At 45.4% G+C, this 25,832-nt stretch overlaps 3 protein-coding genes across 6 annotated transcripts in view; 2 read left to right on the plus strand and 1 right to left on the minus strand.

Annotated features, from left to right (window-relative positions):
- The window catches only part of CDC25C (cell division cycle 25C), a 38,599-nt gene extending 37,745 nt beyond the window's left edge, over nt 1-854 (minus strand). For both annotated transcript variants that reach the window (XM_047731208.1, XM_047731207.1), the window contains exon 1: nt 721-854. The gene's annotated coding sequence lies outside the window, so the exon portion shown is untranslated. The remainder of the gene's footprint in view (nt 1-720) is intronic.
- Nucleotides 329-11,565, plus strand: FAM53C (family with sequence similarity 53 member C). Of its 2 annotated transcripts, none has more exons than XM_047731213.1 (5): nt 329-617; nt 3,991-4,220; nt 4,613-4,670; nt 6,104-6,888; nt 8,495-11,565. In XM_047731213.1, exons 2-5 carry the CDS (start codon nt 4,143-4,145, stop codon nt 8,753-8,755), a joined length of 1,182 nt encoding a protein of 393 aa, XP_047587169.1. In that variant the 5' UTR covers nt 329-617; nt 3,991-4,142; the 3' UTR covers nt 8,756-11,565. The 2 variants fall into 2 exon arrangements, with proteins under 2 accessions (XP_047587169.1, XP_047587170.1); XM_047731214.1 differs by lacking the exon at nt 329-617 and adding an exon at nt 938-1,070.
- Nucleotides 11,566-14,528: 2,963 nt separating this feature from the next.
- Nucleotides 14,529-25,832, plus strand: part of KDM3B (lysine demethylase 3B) — a 71,117-nt gene continuing 59,813 nt past the window's right edge. For both annotated transcript variants that reach the window (XM_047731205.1, XM_047731206.1), the window contains exon 1: nt 14,529-14,828. In XM_047731205.1, the coding sequence (XP_047587161.1) occupies nt 14,640-14,828 (189 nt within the window). In that variant the 5' untranslated portion in view covers nt 14,529-14,639. The remainder of the gene's footprint in view (nt 14,829-25,832) is intronic.

Raw genomic sequence — 25,832 nt, forward strand, 5'->3', positions numbered from 1 at the left:
AACCTATTCCCTACTAACGTCTACGTTCAGTCTTTTCAAAAAAGACTTAAACTTTGGTTGAGGTGGGAGGTGGTGGTAGTGGTGGAAATTTAATAAAGGGTGGCATCCTCCTCCTGAAGAGGAAATACAAAGCTATCAACATCTTTTACACAAGCTGCCTCTTTCTTTCCTCCCTCCCGTTCTGTCTTAAGGAAAGTGGTCCAGCTGTAACCACCATACTCCCCCCACCCCCCCACCCCCCCCACCCCCGCAAGCAACTGAACCGCCTATGATGTCATAATCACAACCCCATTACCTCATCCTGCTGGGGGGTGGGGGTGCGTAGAGGAAGGAGGAGGAGTGAACAGCCCTGGGCCCACCTCGGCTTTACAAAGTATTTTGGGTGAGGGTTAATTACTGAACCAGTTGGGAACGGGCCCGCAACCGTTGCAAGTCTGAGGTTTATAAGGCTCGAGGCGATCGGGCAGCTGGAAGAGGGGCTCCTGGGACTCAGAGCAGGCCCTAATCGGCTCTTGGACTACATTTCCCAAAAGCCTTCACGCCGCGGACGGGTCCTCTGTTGGCGGAAGGGGGATTCCTTCCGAGAGGCTGCCGTAGAGGGCGGGACAGGAGAGCAGGTAAGAGGAACTTTGGCTATTTCTGTTACGCGGCCCGAATCGAGTAGGGAGCCGTACTTGGGCCAATGTCGGAACCGAGGGCAAGGGGAATGGCTTTGTTTACCTTCTACCAACACGGTCTCCCCCGCGGGTTTGGAGATGTGCCGCCAACTGGGCCCGTCCACCTTCTGCAATATTTTGGAGGGGGTGACTCGATAGTGAGGAAACCACGTTTATCCCTAAATCAAAGATCTTGGCTCATTCCCGGCAGCACTTTCTAAAAAAGACTTTGAGAGAGAAATGACGCGGGTTCGAGCCTCCGCGGACGGTTCAGGGCGATTCTGCGATCCAGAGCGATCCCCCACTCTCCTTAGGGGCCCGTTGGTTCGTGCCGGCGCCTTTTAAGGGCACCGTGGGGCGAACGGAGCGCTCAGAGCTGCTCTGGCCGCGGCCCTGGGAGGTGGAGGAGCAGTGGTAGGTGGCGAGGGCAGGTGGCGCTGGGGCCTCGGGGCGGGCACCTCGACCGTCCCTCCCTCCTTCCCTCCTTCCCTTCCCCCAGCCCGGTCGCGCGCACTGCATGGCCTCTCTGGACGCCTCCGCGGGGAGAGCACGGGACCTGGTGGGGGAGGGGTTGGCGGAGTGCTAAGTCCCAGACCCTCTACAGCCCCTGCGTCCTGAGTTCGCTTCCCGCGGCCAGATGATGGAAGCTGATTGGGAAGAGGCGAAAGACAGCCCCCCTGAGCGAGCCCTGGTGCCCCCCCTAGGGGCTAGCGGACGCCCCATGCCCCACCCCGCAGGGACAGGCAGGGCAACCGAGGGAGAGGTTGAAGACTGGAGGGGGGGCCCTACCCCTTTTGCTTCTTCATCCGGGTGGGGGGAGGGGTGCTCCCCACTTGTCACCCCTATCCCCGCCAGAGCCATATGGAGGAAGAGCAGTCAGGTCCCCACTTACCTGTTCATGTACCTCCCTGCCTCCCTCATGTTTTCCTTTAGTGTCCCCCAGAGGTGTGGGTCTGGGACCTGGGGGGAAGGTCTCCAGGGGATTTGTGACTCTCTTCCCCCTTGGTCTGACTTGATCCTAGGTTCTCCAGGTTTCAGCACAGCCTCAGCATCCCTAAAACCCGAATGTCAGGGGCTCCTACCATCCAATAGGAGATGGGGTGGGGGTCCAGTCTTTATTTTAGGGGGCTGATGGTGGAGGGAAAGCCTGGATTGAGAGTTGGGCCTGGTGGGGTGGTGGGGAGGGCCTAGCGGCCTGCTACTCTTTGAAGGGCTGAGCCCTGTGCCAGTTGTTAAGCTGAGAAGTTTTAACTTGTTTAGTGAACGTTCAGGGCTGCCTCTGCCCCTCAGATATACAAAATGGAAGGGAAGGAAGGCGGCAAGAGAGGGTTTCTTGCACTTTTTTCTATGCCTGCCTGAGAAAGAGGAGGCCCCTCGCGGAGCTGGTTTGCCTTCTTTTGTGTCCTGGTTTGATTCCTTATGGCTTCCGTTCTGTTCCCCCTCTCAGCCTGGCCTGTTTTAGGAAACTCAGGCTGAGAGTATCAGTTGCGTGGTGGTAGTTGCATTGTTCCAATTACCGCCGTGTGTGGCCACATCCCAACAATTAAAATGCAGAAAAACACAAAATCACTCTCTTCACTTGATCCCAGAGAGGGCTGGGAGTTCGCTGTTTGGCCAAATGCCTCATGAAAAGCTTGAAAGAGTTTGCTTCACTCCCTGCTCTTCATGGCTGGTCAGCCTGAGGCCTGGGATCTCTGGGGTAAAAGCTTGCAATTAGGCTCCCTGTCTAGTTGATCTTTTGGGGGCAGAGTTAAGAAACGAAGAGGGAAGTGATATAAGCTTTAGCTTTTCCTACAAGAACATAGGGGAAGCCACTGAAGGGAGCTCCCAGGAAGCTGGAACTTTGTTCAGGGTGGTAATAATAATTATGCATGAAAATGATAGTTAACTGTAATGATGATTGACTTCTCCCACAGCTTCCAAAAAACTACAGATACATCTACATGTAGTTCTTTGCTCTTCCTTACCTACCTTTCTCTGAGGTGGGAATGTGGTAGAGATGATTCCCTCTTTTTGCAAAGTAGAAAGTGATCTGCCTCCAAGGTCATAGGAGAGCCGTTTTGGGCTTCCCTAGGTGTTCAGGTAAGGGAGGTTGGCATCCAGCCAAATAGATAAACCCAATTGCCTTCTTCATCTTAATGATACTATCACTTGTGGCATTCTTAGGCTGTGTAGAGCAACAAACAGGAGGGTTTGAGAAACAGCAGTCTATGTGGACTCCTGATTTGTATAGGCTGGATGGTATGCTTTTTGCATTTTGATATTTTGTGTTATACTGTACCTGTGACAGATTAATAAGACAGATTTTTTTTTAAAGACAGATTTTTTTTTTCTGCCCATTTTACACATAGGTTAACTAAGGCCAAGAAAAGTAAAATTATCTCCCAGAACTGTCATAACAAATTGGAGCAAGACTTAGATTTCTTGAATGTTTGTTGTTTCTCCTAGAAAATGCTGCATATACTCTCTGATGAGCTGTCTGCCTGCTGGTCATTTCTGGGAATAGGCAGAACCATATGGAAACACTAGGTTATCCTCCCCTCCTCCATTGAGCAAGGTCCCTCAGGCGATTGTGTGGGCTTGAAGCCTGTTTTCTGATGGAATTAGTTTGCTTATACTGAAATTGACCATGAGAAGGAGTCTTGATTAATTGAATGCATGGTCTTTGAGTAAGATCAAGCTAAAAACTTAGTTGAATGAAGTCATACAGTTGTTATTTTTAACATGTATAGAGTAATGTAATTGGAAGAATCCTGGTACCATTTCTATCTTCTTACCATTTTGTAAGAGAATACATACAGTATGTGTTGGAAAACAACAATAAATCAAACATTCAAGCTAGGGGAGAACATAAAACCTTTTTCACTTTGGTCTGAATCAAAAAGTCATTCCTACAACCAGTGCCCCTCCCTGTTCCCTGTTACTATTTCTGTAGTTTAGGAAAAGGGTACTTCTCTGTTTCTGATTAGAAGATAAAATATTGGGGTAGTGAGGATGGAAGTAACCATTTGGGCTTCCCTTTTTCACGTGAGCTGTTTTTAAGTGGTGTTGGTACACTAGGTAGACAAAGCATAGCATGAGCCAGGTTAAGATTGGCAAATAGGTTTCAACTTGCTTGCTAACTGCAGTTCATTTTACTGGTTAACTGGAGTGCCAGGTTCAGGGTGTTTCTGAGGCTGTATTGAGGCTTAGCAGGAAAGAGCTATGATCAAATTAATGATGTCTGCGAGAGGCCTGGCATAGGGATGCTGTGGTATGTGTGCCATGCATTTTCCACCTTTGGGCCAGGTACATCTCTAATATCACTTGGGGCTGGTCCCTCTGTAATTGGCAGACTCAGCAGGCATGACTGGAGAGGGAAGTCCCAATGGTGCTAGAATGGTGCTGCAGTGGCAGAAGACGGCTCACGAGTGAGGTCTGGAAGAACGACAGGGAAGACATCCATCATTTGCTCCAAAGTGTGCAAGTCAAATCCTGGGGAGAATCATGATAACCCTGATCACTGAGCAGCTACAGAAGCAGACTCTGGATGAGCTGAAATGCACACGCTTCAGCATCAGTCTGGTAAAACACCAGTCTTCCTGCTTCTCTACAACCCCCTCCCCCTTTTTTCTGAGGCTGTTTGTTGCTACTACTTTACCCATGTCCTGTGCCGGATGAGTCATGGTACTTATACTGGAAGAGCCTACTAAAGACTCAAAACCCAGCCCAAAAGGAAGGGGGCAGGTATTCTTCCATTGATAGAGAAGGGACACCAAAACTTGGGTGGAGAAGGGTTTGAGATATTGGAAGATACAGATTATTTTACTTACTAACTTTGGGAAAACAAGAAGAAGAGGACATTTAGGAGTCCCTCACATCCCTATAGCCCATGAATTCCAGGGGTGAGCTCAAGAGGCCTTCCTGGAAATCTGTGTCCTAAACCTGAATCACAATGGATATTCTCTCTCTCTTAGCCTCTGCCTGATCATGCAGACATCTCCAACTGTGGGAACCCTTTCCAGCTTGTGTCTGGTAAGGCATTGTGTGTGTGTCTGTGTGTATGCCTGTGCTTCCATTCACACCTTTCTTGCACTGGTTTCCAGTGACCCCAGCTAGCTAGCCTACCTCCACAACTTTCTGGCCAGGGTTGCCTGCTGAGATTGATGCTCATTTCCATTTTACTGCGCCAGCATGGAAGTTATTTGTTTAGTTGGCTCTTAATCAAGCCTTGATGGGACTTTTATAATCTGGTTTTATTTATTTGGTTGTTCATTTATTTTATTTTTTTGCCCCCCCAGTCTGTTTTTTTTTAATAGGTAGTATGTTCATTTACTTCAAAAATTTTTAAATAATAAAACTTTATTAAGTTATAGTGAGAAAAAGTCTGCTTTCTCCATCCATCTCCCACCATCTCCCTAAAAGCAGCTCTTATTATTACTGTCTATCTATCTAGAGTTTGTTTATAGAAATAGAAGCAAATATAAATGTATTTTTTTATTCCTGCAAAGGGTTGCATATTATATTTATTATTTGCTCTTTTTTGTACACTTAACTATAATATAGCCAGAAGATCTTTCCATATCAGTGTGTTAATTTGAGTGTTTCTTTGTGGGTGGCCAGAAACAAAGGAACATGAATAGTCTTAGGGTTTCCCAAGCACAGGTTCCACGTCAAAGACCTTTCCTACACTGTTTGCACTCTCTGGAAATTAAAATGATTTTTTACCTGCTGGATTACCTCTTACACCTTGGCAGCCCTAACTCCTGTCTTGGTGCTGGTGACACATGGGAAAGGGAAAAACTAAGGAAGAGGACCATGGGCCTGCTTTTTACAACTTGGGGCTGGTGGGTAGGGGAGCAGAGTAGAGTTAGGTGGAGTGAGGGATGAGCAGGGCAGACATGCATTTGCTTCTCTTTAATTGGTCTACCTTTGAGAGGGAGTGGCAGGCAGTATATGAGGCTGTTGTCAATTTCAGGTAGTTCCTCATAATGGAGGCAGTATCGTATAGTGATTAAGAGACCTAGCCTTAGCATCAGACAGACCTGGGTTTGAATCCTCCTTTGGTCATTTCATTCCTACATGACTTTGGACAAGTTATTGGACTTCTATCATCAAATAGGGATAATAATACCTATCTCATGAGGTTTTGGAGAAACCTCCCATAAAGTGCTCATTACATGGTGTGGCAAGTAGCCCTTAAAAATATGTTAGCTCTCGGGGCGCCTGGGTGGCTCAGTGGGCTAAAGCCTCTGCCTTTGGCTCGGGTCATGATCCCAGAGTCCTGGGATCGAGCCCCACATCGGGCTCTCTGCTCAGTGGGGAGCCTGCTTCCTCCTCTCTCTCTCTCTGCCTGCCTCTCTGTCTACTTGTGATCTCTGTCAAATAAATAAACAAAAATCTTTAAAAAAAAATTTAAAAAAATGTTAGCTCTCTTTAATACTATTTTTATTGTGAATGCTTTACAGAAGGTGCTTCCTGGAGGGGCCTGCCCCACTGTTCCTGTGCCGAGTTCCAGGACAGCCTCAACCTCAGCTACCACCCCTCAGGCTTGAGCCTGCACCTCAGACCACCCAGCCCGGGAAGTTCCCCACAGGAGCAGCCCCTCTCCCAAGTCCTAAGCCCTGAGCCCCCAGACCCAGAGAAGCTTCCTGTGCCCCCTGCCCCTCCATCCAAGAGGCACTGCCGCTCACTCTCAGTGCCCGTGGACCTGTCTCGCTGGCAGCCGGTGTGGCGGCCCGCCCCCTCCAAGCTGTGGACTCCCATCAAGCACCGGGGCAGCGGTGGAGGGGGTGGGCCGCAGGTGCCTCACCAGAGCCCCCCAAAGCGGGTCTCCAGCCTCAGGTTCCTCCAAGCTCCCAGTGCCTCTTCTCAATGTGCCCCGGCCCACAGACCCTACAGTCCCCCTTTCTTCAGCCTGGCCCTGGCCCAAGATTCCTCTCGACCCTGTGCCACCTCCCCACAAAGTGGCTCCTGGGAGAGTGATGCTGAGTCCCTGTCACCTTGCCCACCCCAGCGCCGCTTCTCTTTGTCACCCAGCCTGGGCCCGCAGGCAAGCCGCTTCTTGCCCTCTGCCCGGAGCTCCCCTGCATCCTCCCCAGAGCTGCCCTGGCGACCTCGAGGCCTCCGCAACCTTCCCCGAAGCCGCTCACAACCCTGTGATCTGGATGCCCGCAAAGCTGGAGTCAAGCGGCGCCACGAGGAAGACCCCCGGCGGCTGCGGCCTTCTTTGGACTTTGACAAGATGAATCAGGTGGGACCAGTAGGACTAGGGAAGCTTGGTTGGAAGGAGGGAGACTATTCCATTTTCCCTAAGAGCTGTCCTCTAGTTCCATGCACTCCTGGAAGGTTCCTTTTTTTTTTTTTTTTTTTTTTTTTAAAGATTTTATTTATTTATTTGAGAGAGAGACAGTGAGAGAGAGCATGAGCGAGGAGAAGGTCAGAGGGAGAAGCAGACTCCCCATGGAGCTGGGAGCCCGATGTGGGACTCGATCCCGGGACTCCGGGATCATGACCTGAGCCGAAGGCAGTCGTCCAACCAACTGAGCCACCCAGGCGTCCCTCCTTTTTTATTTTAAAAAATTTTTTCTTTAGTTTTTAAGTAGGCTCCACACTCAGCATAGAGCCCAACATGGGGCTTGAACCTGAGATCAAGACCTGAGGTGAGATCGAGAGTCGGACACTTAACCGACTAAGCCACCCAGGCACCCCTGGCAGGTTCTTTTCTGTTTGAGCTTTTGTTAGGGTGATTTACCATCCTGGTTGCCCAGGACTGTACCCATTTTAGCACTCAAAGTTCATGTCCTGTGCCACTCCATGTCAAGAAAAACTGAGGTGAGACCCATGTTAAATCTTCTAACAGGAATTCCCAGTTGTTCTATTAAAGGCATTTTCCCCTCCATTCTGTGGATGCAGAAGCCATAAAAGTCCCATCAGCAGTGCCCTGCCCCTTCTTGATCTCAGGGCTCATTTTGCCACTTGTCCTTCATTGCTTCCCTTGGGTCTGTGATGGCCTAAGCAAAATGGGTTGCTGCCATTATTCACATTCAGCAGATGTATTTTGACTTACTGGTGTGGTACAGCTGTTGTACCACAGCTTTTTTCATACCCTTCATACCCTTCCTTTTAGTCCACCAGGTCACAAACCTCTTTGAGAATCTACATGCTTATTCATAGAGTCATTCCTCCAGCGAGTCAGCACATTTCACTGAATACCTGCTATGTACCAGGCTGTGACTAGGCACTTGCAATATTATGAAACATACAGATACTATTCCTGCCCACAGGAAGCTTATAAATGAGCTCTTAATCTTGAATCTGATAGAAACTATGGGCTCATTTCTCAAAGAATTTGGAGAAATTATAAATAATAAATTCATAAAATTTATTCATATATTTATATATATAAAATATGTATTATATAATTTATATATAAATTATAATTTATATAATTTTATAAAATTATAAATAATAAATTTATAAATTATAATATGTAGTTCACATATTTCACCCTTAGGCCAAAAACTCCTTTTTTTTTTTTTTTTTTTTTTTTCTCTTAAAGATCTTATTTATTTGACAGAGCACAAACAGGAGAGCGGTAGACAGGGACGGGGAGAAGCAGGCAGAGGGAGAGGAAGAAGCAGAGCAAGGAGCCCAGTGTGGGGCTTGATTCCAGGAATCTGGGATCATGACCTGAGCCGGAGGCAGACATTTAACCAACTGAGCCACCCAGGTGCCCCAAGCCTAGGACTACTGCCTGCAAGAGAACCAAGAGGGACACTTGGAAATAGCTTGGACCCAGGGTTTTGTGGAAGTTGGTATCTTTTTTTGCAATCTTAACTTTGTTGTTTGCTTGACAGAAACCATACTCAGGAGGTCTCTGTCTCCAAGAAGCAGCCCGGGAAGGCAGCAGCATCTCTCCACCGTGGTTCATGGCCTGTAGCCCCCCACCCCTCTCTGCTTCCTGCAGCCCCATTGGGGGTTCCTCCCAGGTGCTGAGTGAAAGCGAAGAGGAGGAGGAGGAGGGGGCCGTGCGATGGGGGCGGCAGGCACTAAGCAAGCGGACACTGTGCCAGCAGGACTTTGGGGACCTGGACTTGAATCTAATTGAGGAGAACTAAAACTGAGAGGCTACTTCCTGGGGCCACACAGACTGACTCTCTATGGCTACTAACAAGTGTCGAGGCCCCAAGGCCAGGGGCCCAGCCTGGGAATGGGGGTGAGTGGAGGGCTCCGACTCAGGGCAGCCGGAAATCTTCTCGCTCCAGGAAGCTCGACCATGCCAAGAGACTGGCCGGGACAAGATAAACGGAGCTGGTGGCGGGAGGGACAGCCCCAGAGCAGACCCTTCCCATGGCGGCCCTGAGTGTGAGTATCCCTGCCACTGAGAAAGCAATGGGCAGGGAAGGAAGGGGTCTGCTGACCCCAGCTCGGGGAATTTCACTAGCCCCTTTGCTTCAAAGGGCACTTGTGTCTTAGAATTTGGCCAGGGTGGGGGGTTCATTCAGCCTCCTTGGAGAAAATGTGTGAGAGTGTGTGTGTGCGTGGGAGTGTACTTGGAGAAAGGTGTGTTTGTGTAGCCTTAGGGAAGGAAGACAGTTGCTCCTTAACGGCAGAGCGTCATGATACCCCCAGGATCTTGAATTTTCACAGGATAGCAGGCTTATTCAAGAAGTCAAAAGGAGGGCACCAAGTTTTTCTTTTTTCTGAGCAGCTCTGGAACCAGGCTTATAATCCATAAGCACCACTGGCTCTGCAGAGGATTCTTTTTGGGGTATGGCAGGGTCTTTTAAGTGCTGTGACCCCAGCTAATGGTCTTTTTCTTAGGCCCATTCCCTCCCCTAGGTAGATCTAATATTAGGACTGGAGAGGGCTCTTTACATTGATTCTGAGCTGGCCTTTTTTTCTCATCAGATTGCCTAGGCTGTATACAACTTGCCTTTGTGTCTAAGATGTAAGTGCATGTGGGCAACTGAGGCAGAGTTGGGGGGGGGGGTCCATCTTCTTCTTTCCCTGTCTACTGATGGGACTTTTTCCCCCCTCACTCTCTGAGCTTTGAGGGTTGAGAACATGGAGGGAAGGCTCTCTATTGGTCCCCATCATCTGAGGCCCAAGGGCCCATCTGCAGCAGAGGTGGCATTCAGTGCCCACTAACCATGGGTAAGCCCATCCCAGTACTGCCCTTTGGAAGCAGACTGTAGAGAAATTTGTTAGAAGATCCAGGCCTAACCTCTTTTCTGACCTGCTTGAGAAAGTGGAAGGGGATGTCAGCATTTACCAGTTTGCTTGTCTTCCATTCCTGCCAGGAAATGTTTATTTGCCTCTAATTGGACCTGAGAGACCTCAGGGAGGTTGGGGCTCACTGAGGGGTTGGCTGAGGATGTGTAAAGCAAAAGCTATGAGAAGCAGCTGGGAGTTTGTTGTTGTTGGATTGAATTTCCCCCCTTTTCTTTTTTTTTGTTTCTCACCCATAACTTGAGCCAGGGCAGCAGGTCCCAGTGGTTGCGGTAATGGGTGTAATGGCTGCCGGACTCTTCGTAGGCCTGGCACCAGTGGAGGTATATACTGAAACTGCCGCCAAATAACTTGAGAGGCTTTATCCAGCTCTGGTTGACCCTGCACAACTGAATTGGACCTGTCCTTCCAGTTTATTGGAGGAAGGGGATTCTCTTCAATTTCCAGGGTCTTAGGATCCAATTCCTCATGTTAGGGAAGAAGACCAAAGCCCTTGTTTTCTTCCTCATGGAATTGAGCCTGTCATTTTCTTGGTTTCCCACATATTGGATAGGAGTGTCACTGAGGCTGCAGTTTCCTCACCTCCACTCCTGAGGAGGTGGCCATTTCTTCTTGAGCCTCTGGCTCTAGAGGTTCTACCCTTTCAGGGCTCTTCCCTTTCTCCTGCTAGTTACCAGGTATTACCAGTGAGCTACCAGGTTTGTGGGGGGCCTGAAAGAGGCTCTCTGGAGAATCCAGGGAAACTGGGAACCTAGGAGTTGCCCATCCTTGGTTTCATCCCTCCCTTGGCTCCTCTCCTTTTTTAGGCCATAATTTCCCTGGTGCCAGCTTCTTTTTCTCCTGGGGCATCCTTATCCCTGGGCTCTCTGCTGCATATTGGCTGTGCTAGCTTCCAGTAGGCCACTGGCAAGGCCAGTGGGATCTCTGCAAGCCCTAAGCTGAAGAAATGAGGGCAGTTTCTGCCTCTACTCTGGCTTCCCCAAAGCCCTAGGGGTGCAGTCCTTAGAGGAGAGGGTCTACAGATACCATATTTGAATTCTATTACTTTAAGATCTGGAAAGTTAAACTAGTTGAAACTGTCATCTTGCTTCCCAGTCTAAGCACCCATGACCCTGGTACAAGCCTTTTCAAGAAATGGTTCATTTTGCTTTACACAGTAGATCTGTTCCAACAGTTCTGTGTAAGCCAGATGCTATTTTGTGATGCATTTGGACTGCTGACCATTTTAAAAGCAGCCTGTGTGATTGCTTCTTTTGTAAAGCAAGCAACCTCCCTCTACTTTAGCTGTTTTGACTATTCGATTTTCACATATTGGGCTTACCCAGAGTGGAGCACACCTTTACAGGGCTGTGGTTGACGCTGGGTAGACATCTACATCTGTGTTGTGTGTGTGGTGTGGCTGACCAGTAGGTGAGTATTCCTGCGTGTGTGAGTGAAGCCACTCCCAGGCTGGTGCTCTCCTCCTGTGCCCGGTGACTGCCCAGTGGCAGCTCCAGCTGCCCTTCACTCCCACCTGCTGCCAAAGTCCCTGTGCTAATGGGATTACAAATACAAAAAGTGGAAAAAATTTTTTCGTAAACTTTGTTTTATATTAAAAAAACCCATTAAGTCTGTGTGTGTTAAACATGAGGTCCTGCCTCTGTGGCTGTGTTTGAAAAAATAAAGTTTTATTAGAATAATTCATTTTCCCAAGCAATCTTGTGTACTGCAGTGTCTTCTTCCCTTCTCCACAAAAAAAGGCAAGGAGGAAGCAGGGAGAAAGCTACCTAACTCTAATAGCCCCCTCCTCTAGTGCATGTCTGGGCCTTCACCCTTGGAGAGCAGTATCTGATCCTTAGGCCCTTCAAGGAATGGCAGTAATATCCTGGGGCCCAGGCTTGTGTTAGGCCTTAGTTATTTCTGGCAGTCTGATTTGGTCTTTGTTTCCCTGGTACCTATCTCTTTCCTACGGTCACTCTTCCAACAAGTTGAAGTCAAGTATTTATACATTCTAGTTCCCTGAGAAATGTTTGATGGTTCAGTCAGGAACTTGTCTAGATTGATTTGTAGGCTTTAGGAAGTGGGGAGAGAAAGCAGACTGAGAGACTTGACCGGGAATCTTTTTCTAGGAGTTTTCACATCTTAAACCCCAGAGAGATGGAGATTTCATCATCAGAATTCAGATTCTAAAGACCTAGGCAATTTCTCCATTCTAAAAATTATCCTAACAGCAGAGCTTCTCTTTTATTCTAGAAGTTGGTATTTTCCATAATGCTTCAGTTTGGGTTGTTCGTGTGTTAAGGGAAGCTGTGTGGTTCATTCTCTTTAGACATTGCTATTCCACCCTTTCCCCTGTGTTAGCATTCTTCCAATTTGTGTGGGTGAGATGTAGTTGCTTAGAGATCCAGGCAGGAGCCTCTGTCCCTGAGGCATAGCCTTTCTTTACTACCAGTTGTGGTGCTGATTTGCCAGGCGTAAGAAGAGTCAAGTTGCTTAGCCTCTGTCCCAGTTTCCTGCTTCAAATTTGTGGCACTCATTGTTGAATACCAATGAAGTGTGCAGGAGGACAGGATTGGCTTGATAACCTGGAGCAGAAACTTTTGAGGGGTTGAAAGTACACTCCAAAAAAGAGGGGCAGTTGTCATCTGCCCCCCAAACAAAGGAGGGGTTTTGAGGAGCGTGGGGCTTTGGCATGTGTTTAAAGGAGGCTCAGTATTAGAAGTTTTTCTCTTTCTTTAAAACTGCTGCTGTTTCATTTCACCTACTGTTTGAGCAAGGGTAAAGTTTGAACATCTAAAGTGACTTTGCTTTTTTTCCCTTTATGTTCATTTTGTTGTTGTTGTTAGGTTTTTATACTGTTTATTTTCTGTAAGGCAAAGTGAGGTTTCATTTTTCATTCCTGAAGTCCTGCTAGTATAGGAAAGAATATAAATTCCATGAGGACAAGGGTTTTGTTTAATGTTGTATCCCCAGCACATTGAAAAGTTACTGGCACATGAAAAGGCCTGCCATATTTGTTGAATGAATTTCTCATCTTTGCCTTCCCATCCCTGAACTTAGAATTAGTTAGAATTACTGTCTCTGGTGCTGAGAAACCAGTTTTGAACACTGGGGCAATAATTAGAGCTCCATACAGGAGAAAATCCCAACAGTGAATTTTGGTAGAAAACCTGAAGGGCAGCCACCAGGTCTTAGGAATTCACCCTTGTTCTCCTCTACCAACTATAGTTTGTGGGCCATGTGCTTTGAGAGATGTCTCTTGGCCCAGGAAAGCATTCTGATTTAGGCCTCAGGTGAGATGGAAGTTCCAAGGAATAGGGAGAGAAAAAATTCAAGGAAATGTTTCCTTAGTGCTCCACAGGGTTAGTTCTAGAATGACTTCCCAAGATGTTTCATACTTTTTCTAAAGTCGGTAGTTGCTGCCTGCTCCCTTTTGGAGCCCTGGACCTTTGGTGCAAGAAAAGTATGTCAAGGGTAAAGAAAAGGTATGGACAGGAGTTAACTGTGTAGGCACATAAGTCTTAGAGAAAGAACCAGCTACTACTCTGTCTGTAGGGCAGATCATTGAAAGAAATGGTCACTTTTAGGATAACAAGGATTGTTTCTAGACCCTTTGTCTTTCTGGTTTGTATCTGTTTCCATATATACTCATTCTGCATCCATAAAACTATGCAACCTGTGCTAATCTCATACTACCAATGGTAATGATTGAGGTTTCTCATTGCCTGTTATGCAAGACCATCTGGGCCAAAATTTGAGTATCTTCCTTTCTCTACTGTCCCTTTTCTGCCAGGAGTTATCAATCTCCCATACCTATATTAAATGAGTTGAGATGGAAATGATGGGGTTTTCTTTGCCCCCATTCCCACTACTTCCGTGGTAAGATGAGGTGCTACTGAAGCAGAGAAGAGAATCTCTTTATTGCTGGTCTCATTGCAGTTCCCCTCAAAGTTTAACTGAGAAATACCTGTAATTAATAACACTGGCAGACTTAGAAAGGGAAGAAGTTCCATTACTTTAGGTCAAAATACCAGGATGTTGGAAGCACATGGGCCTTCACCCAGTGGGAAGAGTGGTATTACAACCTCCACAGGATGTAGGTCATTCGTCAGTTGGAAAGGAACCCATGAGGTACTGGTAGTATAGAATAGGATGGTACTATGTTATGGGCCAGTGAGAAGGAGGATATTGTGTCCCATGGACCAATGGGGAAAGTTTCCTAAGAGATAGTGACAGGAATGGTAGGGCCTATTTTCAGGATAGGAAATCAGTAGGTATCGGGGCGCTAACTGCTTGGCTCAAAACACCAACCCTAGGTGCCTTGCCCCTGAACCACCCCCCCTGCCCCCAGTAAAAGTCTTTGGTGTCCAAGGCGGCTAAGCTAAAGCCTACTCACATATGGTACCCCCCAGAAGGAAGGTTGGGACCAGGATGGTGCCATGGAAGACTGAAGAACCCGCCCACTTCCCCACCCCGGCCGAAACTGCAATTCCCCTCCCTGCCGCAGGGGGCACTGCAGGCCCCGGGGAGGTTGGGGCGGAGCGCTGCGAGGGGCCCGGAGCTGCCGCCCCGCTCCGGAGCGCGGGGGGCGCTGTGCGGGGCCCGGGCTGCGGCTCCGCTCCCGGCCACGGGGGGCGCTGCGCGGCGCCGGTGGTTGGTGGTGGCTGTTGGGGGGGGTGGGGGGGAGCCGCGGCCGCGGGTGGTGCGGAGGGAGGCCTTGCGGGCGGATCGGGCGCTCAGCGGCAGAGGTGGTGGGAGGCGGCGGGAGCGCGGGTCTGGCCGGCCCTGGCGATGGCGGACGCCGCGGCCTCCCCGGTGGGCAAACGGCTGCTGCTTCTGTTCGCGGATACCGCGGCCTCGTCCTCGGCCTCGGTCCCCGCGGCGGCGGCGGGCGGAGATCCGGGGCCTGCGCTGCGCACTCGGGCCTGGCGGGCCGGCACGGTGCGGGCCATGAGCGGGGCGGTGCCCCAGGACCTAGCGGTGAGTGGCGGCCGAGGCGGGCACTTGAGGCCGGGGCTGCTGGGCCTGCGGGCGGCCTCCCCGGGGGCCTTTGTGAGGGGGCGGTGGGGTGGGGGTGACCCAGTTCTGCGCCCCCAGATCTCCTTAGCGCCCCCCACCGGCCCCTCAGCACCCCTTGCTCTGGCCGGCATGGCTTCCGCGTCGGGGTGTGCGCCCCGGTTTCCCCCGGGGGGGCAGCCAGGGCGCCAGGAGCTGCCGCCTCCACGCGGGAGGCCCCGCCTCCTGAGGGACCCCTTTCTCAGCGTCCCCCCCCCCAAACACGCCTTGGGAGCAGGCTCCCGAACCCTGGGAGCCCGGGCCCCTCAGAGTTCGACTGGTGCTGTAGCTGCGTCCTGAAAGACGCGGACCTGTAGTTCCCAGCCTCCCTGGAAACCTGCGCCCTGTTCCCTTCTTCCCGGAGCCCCGAGTGGGGCGGGAATGTGGGCAATTGTGGGAGGCACAGAGGCTGCAGTCGGAGCTGCTCGGGGCTTTTTTATCTGGCAGTTACTTCCTCCTTGTTTGAGCCGGGCTCGGCCTGGCGGTCTCCAGAAAGGCCAGCTCTTGGGATTCTCTTCGGGCTCCTTTTTCTTTGAGCTTCTGGGTGACAGGAGCTGCAGTTGTGGCTGTTTTTGATAAGTTTGAGATGTATCTTAGCAGCCGAATGGGGCTGCTAGGTGGTGCTTTTTTGCTCCCTGCTCGGCCCTGGGAGAGGTTTTGTTTTGAAACTTTGTGTTGGAGCTTGGGCGCTTTTGAATACTTGCCTTGGTGTATTTTGTGATTAAGTTCAGTAAAATAGAACTTAACTAGTATTTGGGTGCGTTGTGTTATTTTTGCTAATGTGGCCGCAAAATACTGTCTTTGAGCTTTGGCAAGCCCCTTTAGTTCCTCATTCTTGTAGCGGCCCTAGCTTCTCTGTTAAGATACTCTTAAAATAGGGAGATTCTTTTGGAATGTAATACATCAGCAGGCAGAAGGTAAATTTTCGTGATGAACTTGCTCCTGCAGATACTGTATTTGGTATAAATTGGAATGATTTAGAGGATTTGATATTAATATTGTAGGTTTCTCATACCCATTTTTCTTTTTATTGATTAGTCGTGTTAGGCTTTTTCCTCTCCCCCTTATCAAGCTTTATGGGTTGTTTGGCTTGCGGCTGGCTTAGCCTTTGCTTCTGCTACTTGAGTTCACATTCTTTGATCTTTTTCCATGCTAAATAAGAAAAGGCTGCTTGGACATTTATGAGGCTTCAGTGGGGCGAATTTGTAAAAAGATACCAGAAATATAAGGGAATGAGGATGATGATTAGGAAGGGGATTTGGATTTAAATTCCTCCATTCTTTCTTCAAAAGACTGCTTTCTAGGTTGAGGTGGGGGGAGAGGTGTCTCTCTGAGAGCCAGTAATTCACCCCCATAATTGCAAAACATAATGAAGATCCACCATTATATGCATACTTTGACCTATGGCCTAGCAAGCCCTATCTTTTCAGTTGGAATTTTATATTCTAGTTGTTTCCACCATCAGATGAATTGCTAATGAGCTCTGCACCTGAAATGGCTACCCATTCACTTTGTTTTTTGCTGGGCTCCCTAAGGGCAGAGGTTTTTGAAGCTCCCTGAAATGCTGGACACCTACTAAGCTAAATACTGAATAATTTTACCACTGGGCTCATTGAATAGGTTTCTCAAACCAAGTAAAAAGTTGCAGTGATTCTTGGAAATTAAAGCCAAACCTATGTTAGAACTGTTGAGGTCTTGCATGGAACTGTATACATATAGAAGCAAAGGCAGATTAGGGTTTTGAGGATAAACAAGCTTGTCCTGTGTATTTATCAAGGGACATAGATGAGAAAACAACCACAACAAAACTCAGAGCCTTTAGAATTTTTCACCAGTTTGCAAAATTGCTCAAGAATTGCAGGTGCTATGTTGAGGTTCTATTAATGACAATGACTAGTCTAGGATGAGAACTGGACGTTTGTTCTTCTTTTTCATTAAGAGATTTCCTTTGTACCCTAAGCATGTGGGCCTTACCAGTTTGCACCACACACCGTAGTAAACACAACCGTCTTCCAATCAAAAGTGTTCTTCCTGTACTCAAGGGTGGAGTTTTCAAGCAGCTGGTCTGTGATTGGGCAGATTTTCATTCAGTTAGTTTAAGATGTTTTCAGGCATGCTTGGTTTTGAGTAATGCATAGCAGGGCGCCCCCTGTTAAGGATGAGTAATTGAGGGTTGGATGAATGAGTTTTTGAAGTGATTGAAAACACTTCTCAGTTTTAGGCTCCATTAATACCCTCTTTCTAAATACTTTTTAATGCTGAAATGTTTCAAAATGTAGCCCTTCTCCATTTAGTGAACCCTTTTCTGGAAAACAATACCAAAGCCATGTACTACCTTAAAATGAAATATGAAAAACAAAAAGTCAGGATCCTGTTGATGGGGAGTTTTCTTGATAAGGATTTTATAGTGGCCATCTTCATCAAAGCTATGCTAACAAGTAACTACTGAGATTTTTAGAATGTAATAGGGAAAAAGCCTCCCTGCCCTCCATGGAATAGTAGCTTTATTTGTGTTTCTAAATAGGCTAGTTTAAAAAACATAGTCTTTTTTTTTTAATATTTTATTTATTTATTTGACAGACAGAGATCACAAGTAGGCAGAGAAGCAGGCAGAGAGAGAGAGGAGGAAGCAGGCTCCCTGCTGAGCAGAGAGCCCGATGCGGGGCTCGATCCCAGAACCCTGGGATCACGACCTGAGCCGAAAGCAGAGGCTTTAACCCACTGAGCCACCCAGGTGCCCCTAAAAAACATAGTCTTGTTGCAAGATTAGTTTAATGGATTTTTATGCATTTATTTTCTGACTCTTAAGTCTGTCCTCTTTGTGTTTTAAATCATTATTGGTTCACATGAGTTGCAGAGACCTTGGGACCTTCATATATGTAGGGACGGTAGATAAAACACAAAAAAACATGGGTTTTCCTTTTCCTTTTCCTTTTTTTTCGTGTGTGTGTGTGTGTGTGTGTGTGTGTGAGTGTGTGTGAAAAATCAAGACTTCTGGCTTGTCGAATGTCAAACAACGAAAAGTATACATAGGGAAAGCCAACAATCTAGCTCTCACAGGCTTCCACGTGTAAAAGAAGGCTTTGCTCAACTTAACAGTAGTACAAAAAAAATAGAAACATTCATCTATATACAAAAGGTTGCTTTTTTTTTTAATCAGAGGGTATCACACTGCACGATATCTGCTTCCTTCCGCCCCTACTTTTTAAAGTAAGGACTCTGGTTTTTTTTTTTGTTTGTTTTTTGCTTTGTTGTTGTTGTTTTTAATTTTATTTTTAAATAATCTCTATACCCAACATGTGCTCAGAACTTACAACCCCGAGGTCAAGAGTTGCAGGCTCTACCACGTGAGCCAGCCAGGTGCCCCTGTCTTCATTTCCATTCAGCATTATACCGTGGGCATCAATACCTATAGATCTTACTCATCCTTTTAGGTAACTACATTGTATTTCATAGAATAGATGTACCATCATTTGTTCTGTTATTCCTCCTTATGCTGTTCAAGATATTGAAAAAAAATTTGGTATTACAAATAATGCTGTGGTTAATAAACTTGGGTGTATATCTTGTATAATTATGGTTTTATTTCTGTAGTTTAGAGATTCAGGAGTGGGTTAGGAGCTATAGGCGTATATGCATCTTTTATTTTATTAGGTAATGCCAGGTTATTTTCTAGTAAGATGATAGCATTTCATAATCCCACCAGCGTTGTGTGCATGCAATGCTGCTTTCCCTTTTACCTTTGCCATCATCAGTCTTTGTCATTTTTGGCACTCCAATGGGTGAAGAGTAATACAGCAATTTCATGACTACTGGTCTTTTTCTATGTTTATTGGCTGTTTGTGTTTTTTTTTTTTTTTTTTAATGAGTTCTATGGCTATCTTTTTCGCCCATTTGAAAAAAAAATAGGTGTCTTACCACTCTGTACAAGTTCTGTGCATTTTCAGGATAGGAACCCCTTTACTTCACAAGTGTGTTGCAGTTATTTTCTCTTCTTCATCTTCTGACCTGATGAGTTGTCTTGCCATATAGAAAAACAAAATGTTTATATTATCAGATCTCTTGGACTTTTCTTAATGGCTTCTGGGCTACTTACTTGGGGATAGCTCCCCTATCTTGAGCCTATATAAATGTTGTTCAGTTTATCTTTATTTTTACCTTGAAATCTATGGTCCACCTGGAATATTTTTGCAAATGGCATGTGAGGTGGGGGATCTAACCTGCTTCCTACTGAGTAACCAATGGTGGCAGCACCAATTTTATTAAGTAAACTGCCCTTTGCTTGCTGTTTCTTAGAATTAATTGATGCCTTTATTAGCACTGATTTGTTTTGAATGTGTCGATCGTAGCTATCACAGCTATCCAGAACTTGGAAGAGGAGTGAAAGCATATCTGCCTTATTTCTTTATCCTTCAATCTTTCATCTTTATCTGGAGGAAAGGTGGACTCTAAGGTACTACTTTCCTTTGATTCCAGATAATGTAGTAATTGTAGCAGTGTCCAGACTAGTACCATGTTTCTTCTATCTGGGAATCTTCCAAGAGGAATGAAAGCTTATCTGGATCTGCCTTATTGTTTTATGTCCTCCTCCTAGTCTCAGGTTAGGTGCACTTTAAAATACCTCCCAACTTTGTTTGTAGGTAATGTAATGATTATAATCAGGTCCAGGACAATACCATATTTCCGGTCCACAGTCTCAACCTGTGTTCACACAAACCTAGAACTCCAACCCTAATTGAAATGGGAGTTTATGGATGTTAATGATTATCCTTAAGTGTCCTTTTCTTATAATTTCAGAAATTCAATAAAAATCTGCATGATACATGATAACGCTGTTTATTAAAGTAAATAGTATATGGTTTTGTGGATCAGTGTAAGGTTTAGAGAACTTTAAATAAAAGTGAGATTGTATACATGAATATGTAATGTTTAAGTGTGAGCCCCTCTAACCGCACATTTCATCTTAATTCTCTTAGAGGACGAGATCTATTTTTGAGACATTGAGCCATCCTTGAGTTTTTCAGGCACTTAGGTGCTTCATATTGTTCTTTTCTTTTTAACTTTGTCTTGTGTGTCTAATTGTTAACAGTTGTCTCTTACTTTGTGTTTGCATTCTGTTTATTTTAGAGCTGTGTAGTATATTCATCAGTGATCACATACACTTGTCATTTTGTCCATCCAGCATCCTCTCCCTTTACTACACAATTAGATCTTTCCTCTTAATTACCCACTTATTTCTAAGAGTTCCTTCACTAATTCCACATCTGCCAAGGACTCATTCCCTCCTTCAGTACTCACTTGCTGAGTTCTTAATTCCAACTTGTTCTGGCTGATTCAGTTCCCCACTTCCCTTCCCCTAAATGGTGGGTAAGTAACGTGGCCTTTTCTGTTGTTAGTGATTTTCTCAACAGCCGGAGTTGATTCCTGTAGGCTTTGCTTCCACGAGGCCTGGGGGATACAACACCTGTTGCTGCATCTCAGTTTTCCACTCCCTTTGACATGTTGGTGGTTTTTAAGCCCTCCCTACCCCACTTCCCCAACTGCCAAAGTGTCTTTTACCCTTGTTCTGTAGATGGATTAAACCTGCCTGATTGTTCAGTAGTGACTCATATAATATGACCTCTCTCAGTTTTGCAAGGGCAAAAACTCCATTTTTGTATGTGTGTTCAGGGATAATCAGGCTCTAGGGAACTGCTTCTCACTAACCAAATTCTCTGGAGACTGATTCGTAAATTGTCATATAAGGTTATTACAGTGGGAGATACATCTATCCAGAGATCTGCACAGAGCCCCCTCCTGATCTACTCAAGAGACCAAATTACAGATAAGAAGGACCCTTGGTGTGCAAAGAATCGAATGGGGGAAATTGGGTGTTGCCAAAAGGATATTTATAGCAAGCATCCCTGATTCAGTGATCTTGCACTTAATACTTTCTGCCTTCTACTGCTTGCTTTCTTTCTTTCTTTCTTTTTTTTTTAAGATTTTATTTATTTATTTGACAGAGATCACAAGTAGGCAGAGAGGCAGGCAGAGAGAGTGGGGGAAACAGGCTCGCTGCTGAGCAGAGAGCCCAATGCAGGGTTCCCAGGACCCTGGGATCATGACCTGAGGGGAAGGCAGAGGCCTTAACCCACTGAGACACTCAGGGCCCCCTCCCCTTTGCTTTAATGTTAACCATTGAAATCCTATAAGGAGAAGAGAAAGCCTGTCTGTTCCAGGTTCTACCAGTTGGGTAAAGCCTGTCTGAATCCCCAGCATGCTATTTTTTTTTTCTTTGCTCCTTTAGTACTTTGTTATATGCCTCTTTGGAATATTAATCACAGTTTTTCTTCTTATAGATAGATAACAAGATATATAGCTCATCTCCCCTACTAAATTGTAAGTTCCATCAAGAACAGAACATGCATTTTTCTGTTATTATTTTAAGAGGCCTTCTCTATCGTATCTTAAAATAATATTTAGAAGCCGGTATTAGATTAACTTTCACATCTGATTTATTTTGGAATTTCTACTCTGTGGCTTCCTGTTATAAGGTGTTTATAACTGACCTTTAATTTTTGTGTTACATATTTCTGTTGATAGGGACTCAGTGCTAATTTTTTTGTCTTGAGATTATTGGACTCTTAACTTGGGACTCCAGTCCCAGGTCCATTGTCCCCTGGTTTTCCTGACTTACATCTGACTTGTTAGATTAGAAGCATTAGATGTTTTATTTTTGTGATTCTCAGGTAATGCATGCCTATGATACAAAAATGAAGAAATTATTTTGAGGGTAATTTTAAAAGTAGCCTCTGTACATCACAACTGATTAGAAACTGCTGTTTATGTTTTGACATCTAACCTCTTTTTTAGAATTGTTAAAAGTCGAATTCATACTGTATTTTCAATTTTGTGTTTTGCTTTTTTACTTAATGTAGTAATTTTCCTGTTACTGAAAACTTTTGTATATTATGATTTTAATTTTCTTTGTGCCCTTATTTATTTTCCAAAGGTAACATGTATTGTTCTCATAACTGAAAGGAAAACAATAAAATTGTCTAAGAAAACTCTTATAATTTTTATTGGCTGGATAATTTATTTAACTGTTACTCTTTCATTGAATATTGAAATTGTTTCAGATTTTAGGCTTTACCAATTATGCTGTGTTGAGCATTTTTGTGACTAAAGCCTATCCTGTGTTTAGGGTTATTTCCTAGGATTATTGCTGAAGGTATTATTATGGAGACACGGAGTGTGCACATATTTAAGATTCTTGATAGATAACGTTTTTTTCTTTTATCAGTTGTAATCAGACCAGTAGTGTGAGTTTCTTATGGAATGCAAGTTTATCAGGAGCCCAAAGTCTGCTAGGCCTTTTATGCTTTTATTTCATTTAATCCTCAAACAATCCTTTGAGATACTTACTGTCCCTATTTATAGGCAAAGGAAGTGAGGCGCAAAGAGGCTAAAGTGACTTGCCCTGGGCTACACAGCTAAGAAATGAGGAAGTTGGGATGCAAACCCAGATCTTTGTGATTCCACAGGCCCTAAAAACACTATATATGTATATATGCTTGAGTTTTTATTCTCATTATCCCTACAGTACTCAAGTACTTAACATCTAATTTATTGTGGATGTTAGAAAGTAGGGGGAGGTTTGAGGTGGTGAATAGGGTTAATTGTTAGGAAGCTATCTCATGATCACAGGAACCATATAGAGAAAATTGCTTTTTGTTTGAAAACTGCTGTCTTCTTTTTTTTTTTTTTTAAGATTTTATTTATTTATTTGATAGACATCACAAGTAGGCAGAGAGGCAGGCAGAGAGAGAGAGGGGGAAGCAGGCTCCCCACTGAGCAGAGAGCCCGATGTGGGGCTTGATCCCAGGACCCTGGGATCATGACCTGAGTCGAAGGCAGAGGCTTTAACCCACTGAGCCACCCAGGCGCCCCTGAAAACTGCTGTCTTCTAGACATGCATCATTCCCCACCTTGGCTGTCGAGATATCCCACAGTTTTGTAAAGTCATTTTTTTAAAAGATTTTATTTATTTATTTTGACAGAGAGTGAAAGAGATCACAAATAGAGAGGCGGGGGGTGGGCAGGCAGATCCCCTGCTGAGCAGAGAGCATGATGTGGAACTCCCATCTGAGGACCCTGAGATCAGGGAGGACCCTCTGAGATCAGGGCCCGAGCCGAAGGCAGAGGCTTAACCTACTGAGCCACCCAGGCGCCCCTGTAAAATCATTTGAAGCAGACTTTACATTTTGTTTAGAATTGTTAAGAAAACAAAATTCAACTGGTAGATTTTATAGATCTTACTGGCTTTATTCGACAATAACTGAATCAGGCAGCAACCCTTGTGGCTAATAGAAAGGAACTCCAGAGAGGTGTGCAAAGTGAAAGACTTATAGGCAGAAGGAGGTTGGACAAAGAAGTTATTCTAGCAAAGAGCTGATTGTTTCAGACAAGGCCACTTTCCTTGAGGGGGGACAGTAGGGGTCTATCAGGCTGATTACCTCACTAGTACTGACCAGGTAATTCTAGATTTACTGGTTTAAGATTCCATTCTCTAGAGAGGTTTTGTTGTGGTTTGATGACCTGGGCTTAGCACAGGTGACTCCCATTTTGGACCTGTTGTCCTTTTTGAACAAAATGTAGGTAGGAAATTGGAAAAGAAAATTTAGGGACCTTGGGAATTGAGTTAGTCTTCCAATTCCCTTACTCTCAGTCATCACCATATCCTGTTACTTTTATTTCTGTGGCTTCTCAAATAAACTTTTCCCTTCATACAGCCTTATGGGGTTAGGCCTTTTTCATCTCTTTCCTGCATTGTCATGGCTTTGTAATTGGTCTCCCTGCCTTTAGTTTCTTTTCTCTGTAATTAATCTTCCACCCTGTTCCCAACGTTAATTCTTTCCCTTTTAAAAAGTAGTGAGTTGCCTGGGTGGCTCAGTCATTAAGCATCTGCCTTACAGCTCTGATCATGATCCCAGAGTCCTGAGATCAAGCCCTACGTCCGGGCTCCCTGCTCCACGGGAAGCCTGCTTCACCCTCTCCCATTCCCCCTGCTTGTGTTTCCTCTCTCACTGTCTCTCTCTGTCAAATAAATAAATAAAATCTGAAACAACAACAACAAAAGAAGTATTATTTTAGCATTACATGAATACTTTTTTTTTTTTTTAAAGAAGAAGGAGCCTTTACTGATTAAGGCTAAAATACTATTATCCCTTTTGTCCCAATCCTTCTCTTCTCTTCTCTTCTCTCACTGCCACCCCCCCAAATCTGCAACCAGCTTTTTTTTTTTTTTTAAGATATTTATTTATTTGACAGAGAACAATGGAAGGGGCAGAGGGATAAGCAGACTCCCTGCTGAGCTGGGAGCCTGATGCAGGGCTTGATCCTAGGACCCTGAGACCACTACCCACGCTGAAGTCAGATACTCCACTGAGTCACTCAGATGCCCCTGCAAACAGCTTTTTTGCATATAATACATCTTGGAGATCTTTCCTTGTTAGTGTTTTAGATGTATCTCATTTTTTAAAAACTTCTCAGTACTGTTTCATAGTATGAGTAAAGTGTGTTTAGTCATTCATCTAATAATAAAATACTTTGTAATTCTTATTTTGATCTTCTATTTTAAACTGAGCATTGAGAAGTTTTTCCCCCAAATGGCATTATCTTTATAAAGCATTTTACGATGTCTTCCCCCTGCCCCTTTAAAACTATCAGTGACTCCCCCAAAGCCTATTTCTGGGAACATAAACCCACATGTGTCCAGGGTAGCAGGCTTATGAAAATAGCTAGGTGACAGACCAGAGGGTATAGTGGAGATTGGTAACTGGGGAGTGCAGACACTGCCTAAAGATGTTCAGTGCATATTAAAAACCAACAACAACAAAAAAATCCCACTCTGCTGGCCAAACAAGACACCTTTGCCACCAGATTTCAATGCATCATGCACTAACATGCCAATCAGAGAGTCCTTACAGCTTACTTACTAATCCTATGGCTGCTGCCTAGAACACTCAATCTACTTTTGTTTCTTTTCCTTTGTACCTGCTGAAAGTCTTCTCTCCTTTCTCTGCCAAAATGTTTATCCTTTAAGACCCAGCTTGGGTACTACTACCTCTTCTGTGAAACTGTTCTAGTTTCTCAAGGCAGATGCCTTTTCTGGCCTAATATATCATGTTCGGATCTTTGTTACTGCCCTTGTTACATAGCTATGTAATCATTTCTTTTTTTTTCATTTAAGGTTTTATTTATTTGTCAGAGGGGGGAGAGAGAGAGCGCGAGCCTGAGCGGTGGGGAAGGGCAGAGGGAGAAGCAGGCTCCATGTTGACCCCGATGTGGGACTTTATCTCAGGACCCTGGGATCATGACGTGAGCCAAACGCAGAGGCTTAACAGACTGAGCCACCCAGGTGTCCTGTCTATAATCATTTCGGTTTTTTTTTTTTCTTTTTAAGATTTAATTTATTTATTTGACAGAGACAGACACAGGTAGAGAGGGAACACAAACAGGGGCAGTGGGAGAGGGAGAAGCAGGGTTCCTGCTGAGCAGAGAGCCCAATGCGGGGCTCGATCCCAGGACCCTAAAATCATTACCCGAGTGGAAGGCAGATGCGTAACGACTGAGCCACCCAGGCGCCCCTCTGTAATCATTTCTGTACCTCTCTGTTAAATTATATGAGTTAACAGATGAGTCCCACCTGTCAATTGCTAGCTTTATTCACCTTGGTATTCTTGGCCCCAGTAAATGCTATACATTAACATAAGAGGTGTTCTGTTTCTGTTGAAAGTAAATAAATTTTATTAATTGTAGGAAGAATGGCCTTAGGGAGAAACAGAATCCAAATTGATGATTAAACAATAAACATGAAAGCTTATATTACTCAGGTTACTACTATTGATGTTATCAATCTTAGGAGAAATTAATTGTTTTTTTTTTAAA

Source organism: Lutra lutra, chromosome 5 (assembly GCF_902655055.1).
Source record: "Lutra lutra chromosome 5, mLutLut1.2, whole genome shotgun sequence".
In the NCBI taxonomy this organism is placed as follows: Eukaryota; Metazoa; Chordata; class Mammalia; order Carnivora; family Mustelidae; genus Lutra; species Lutra lutra.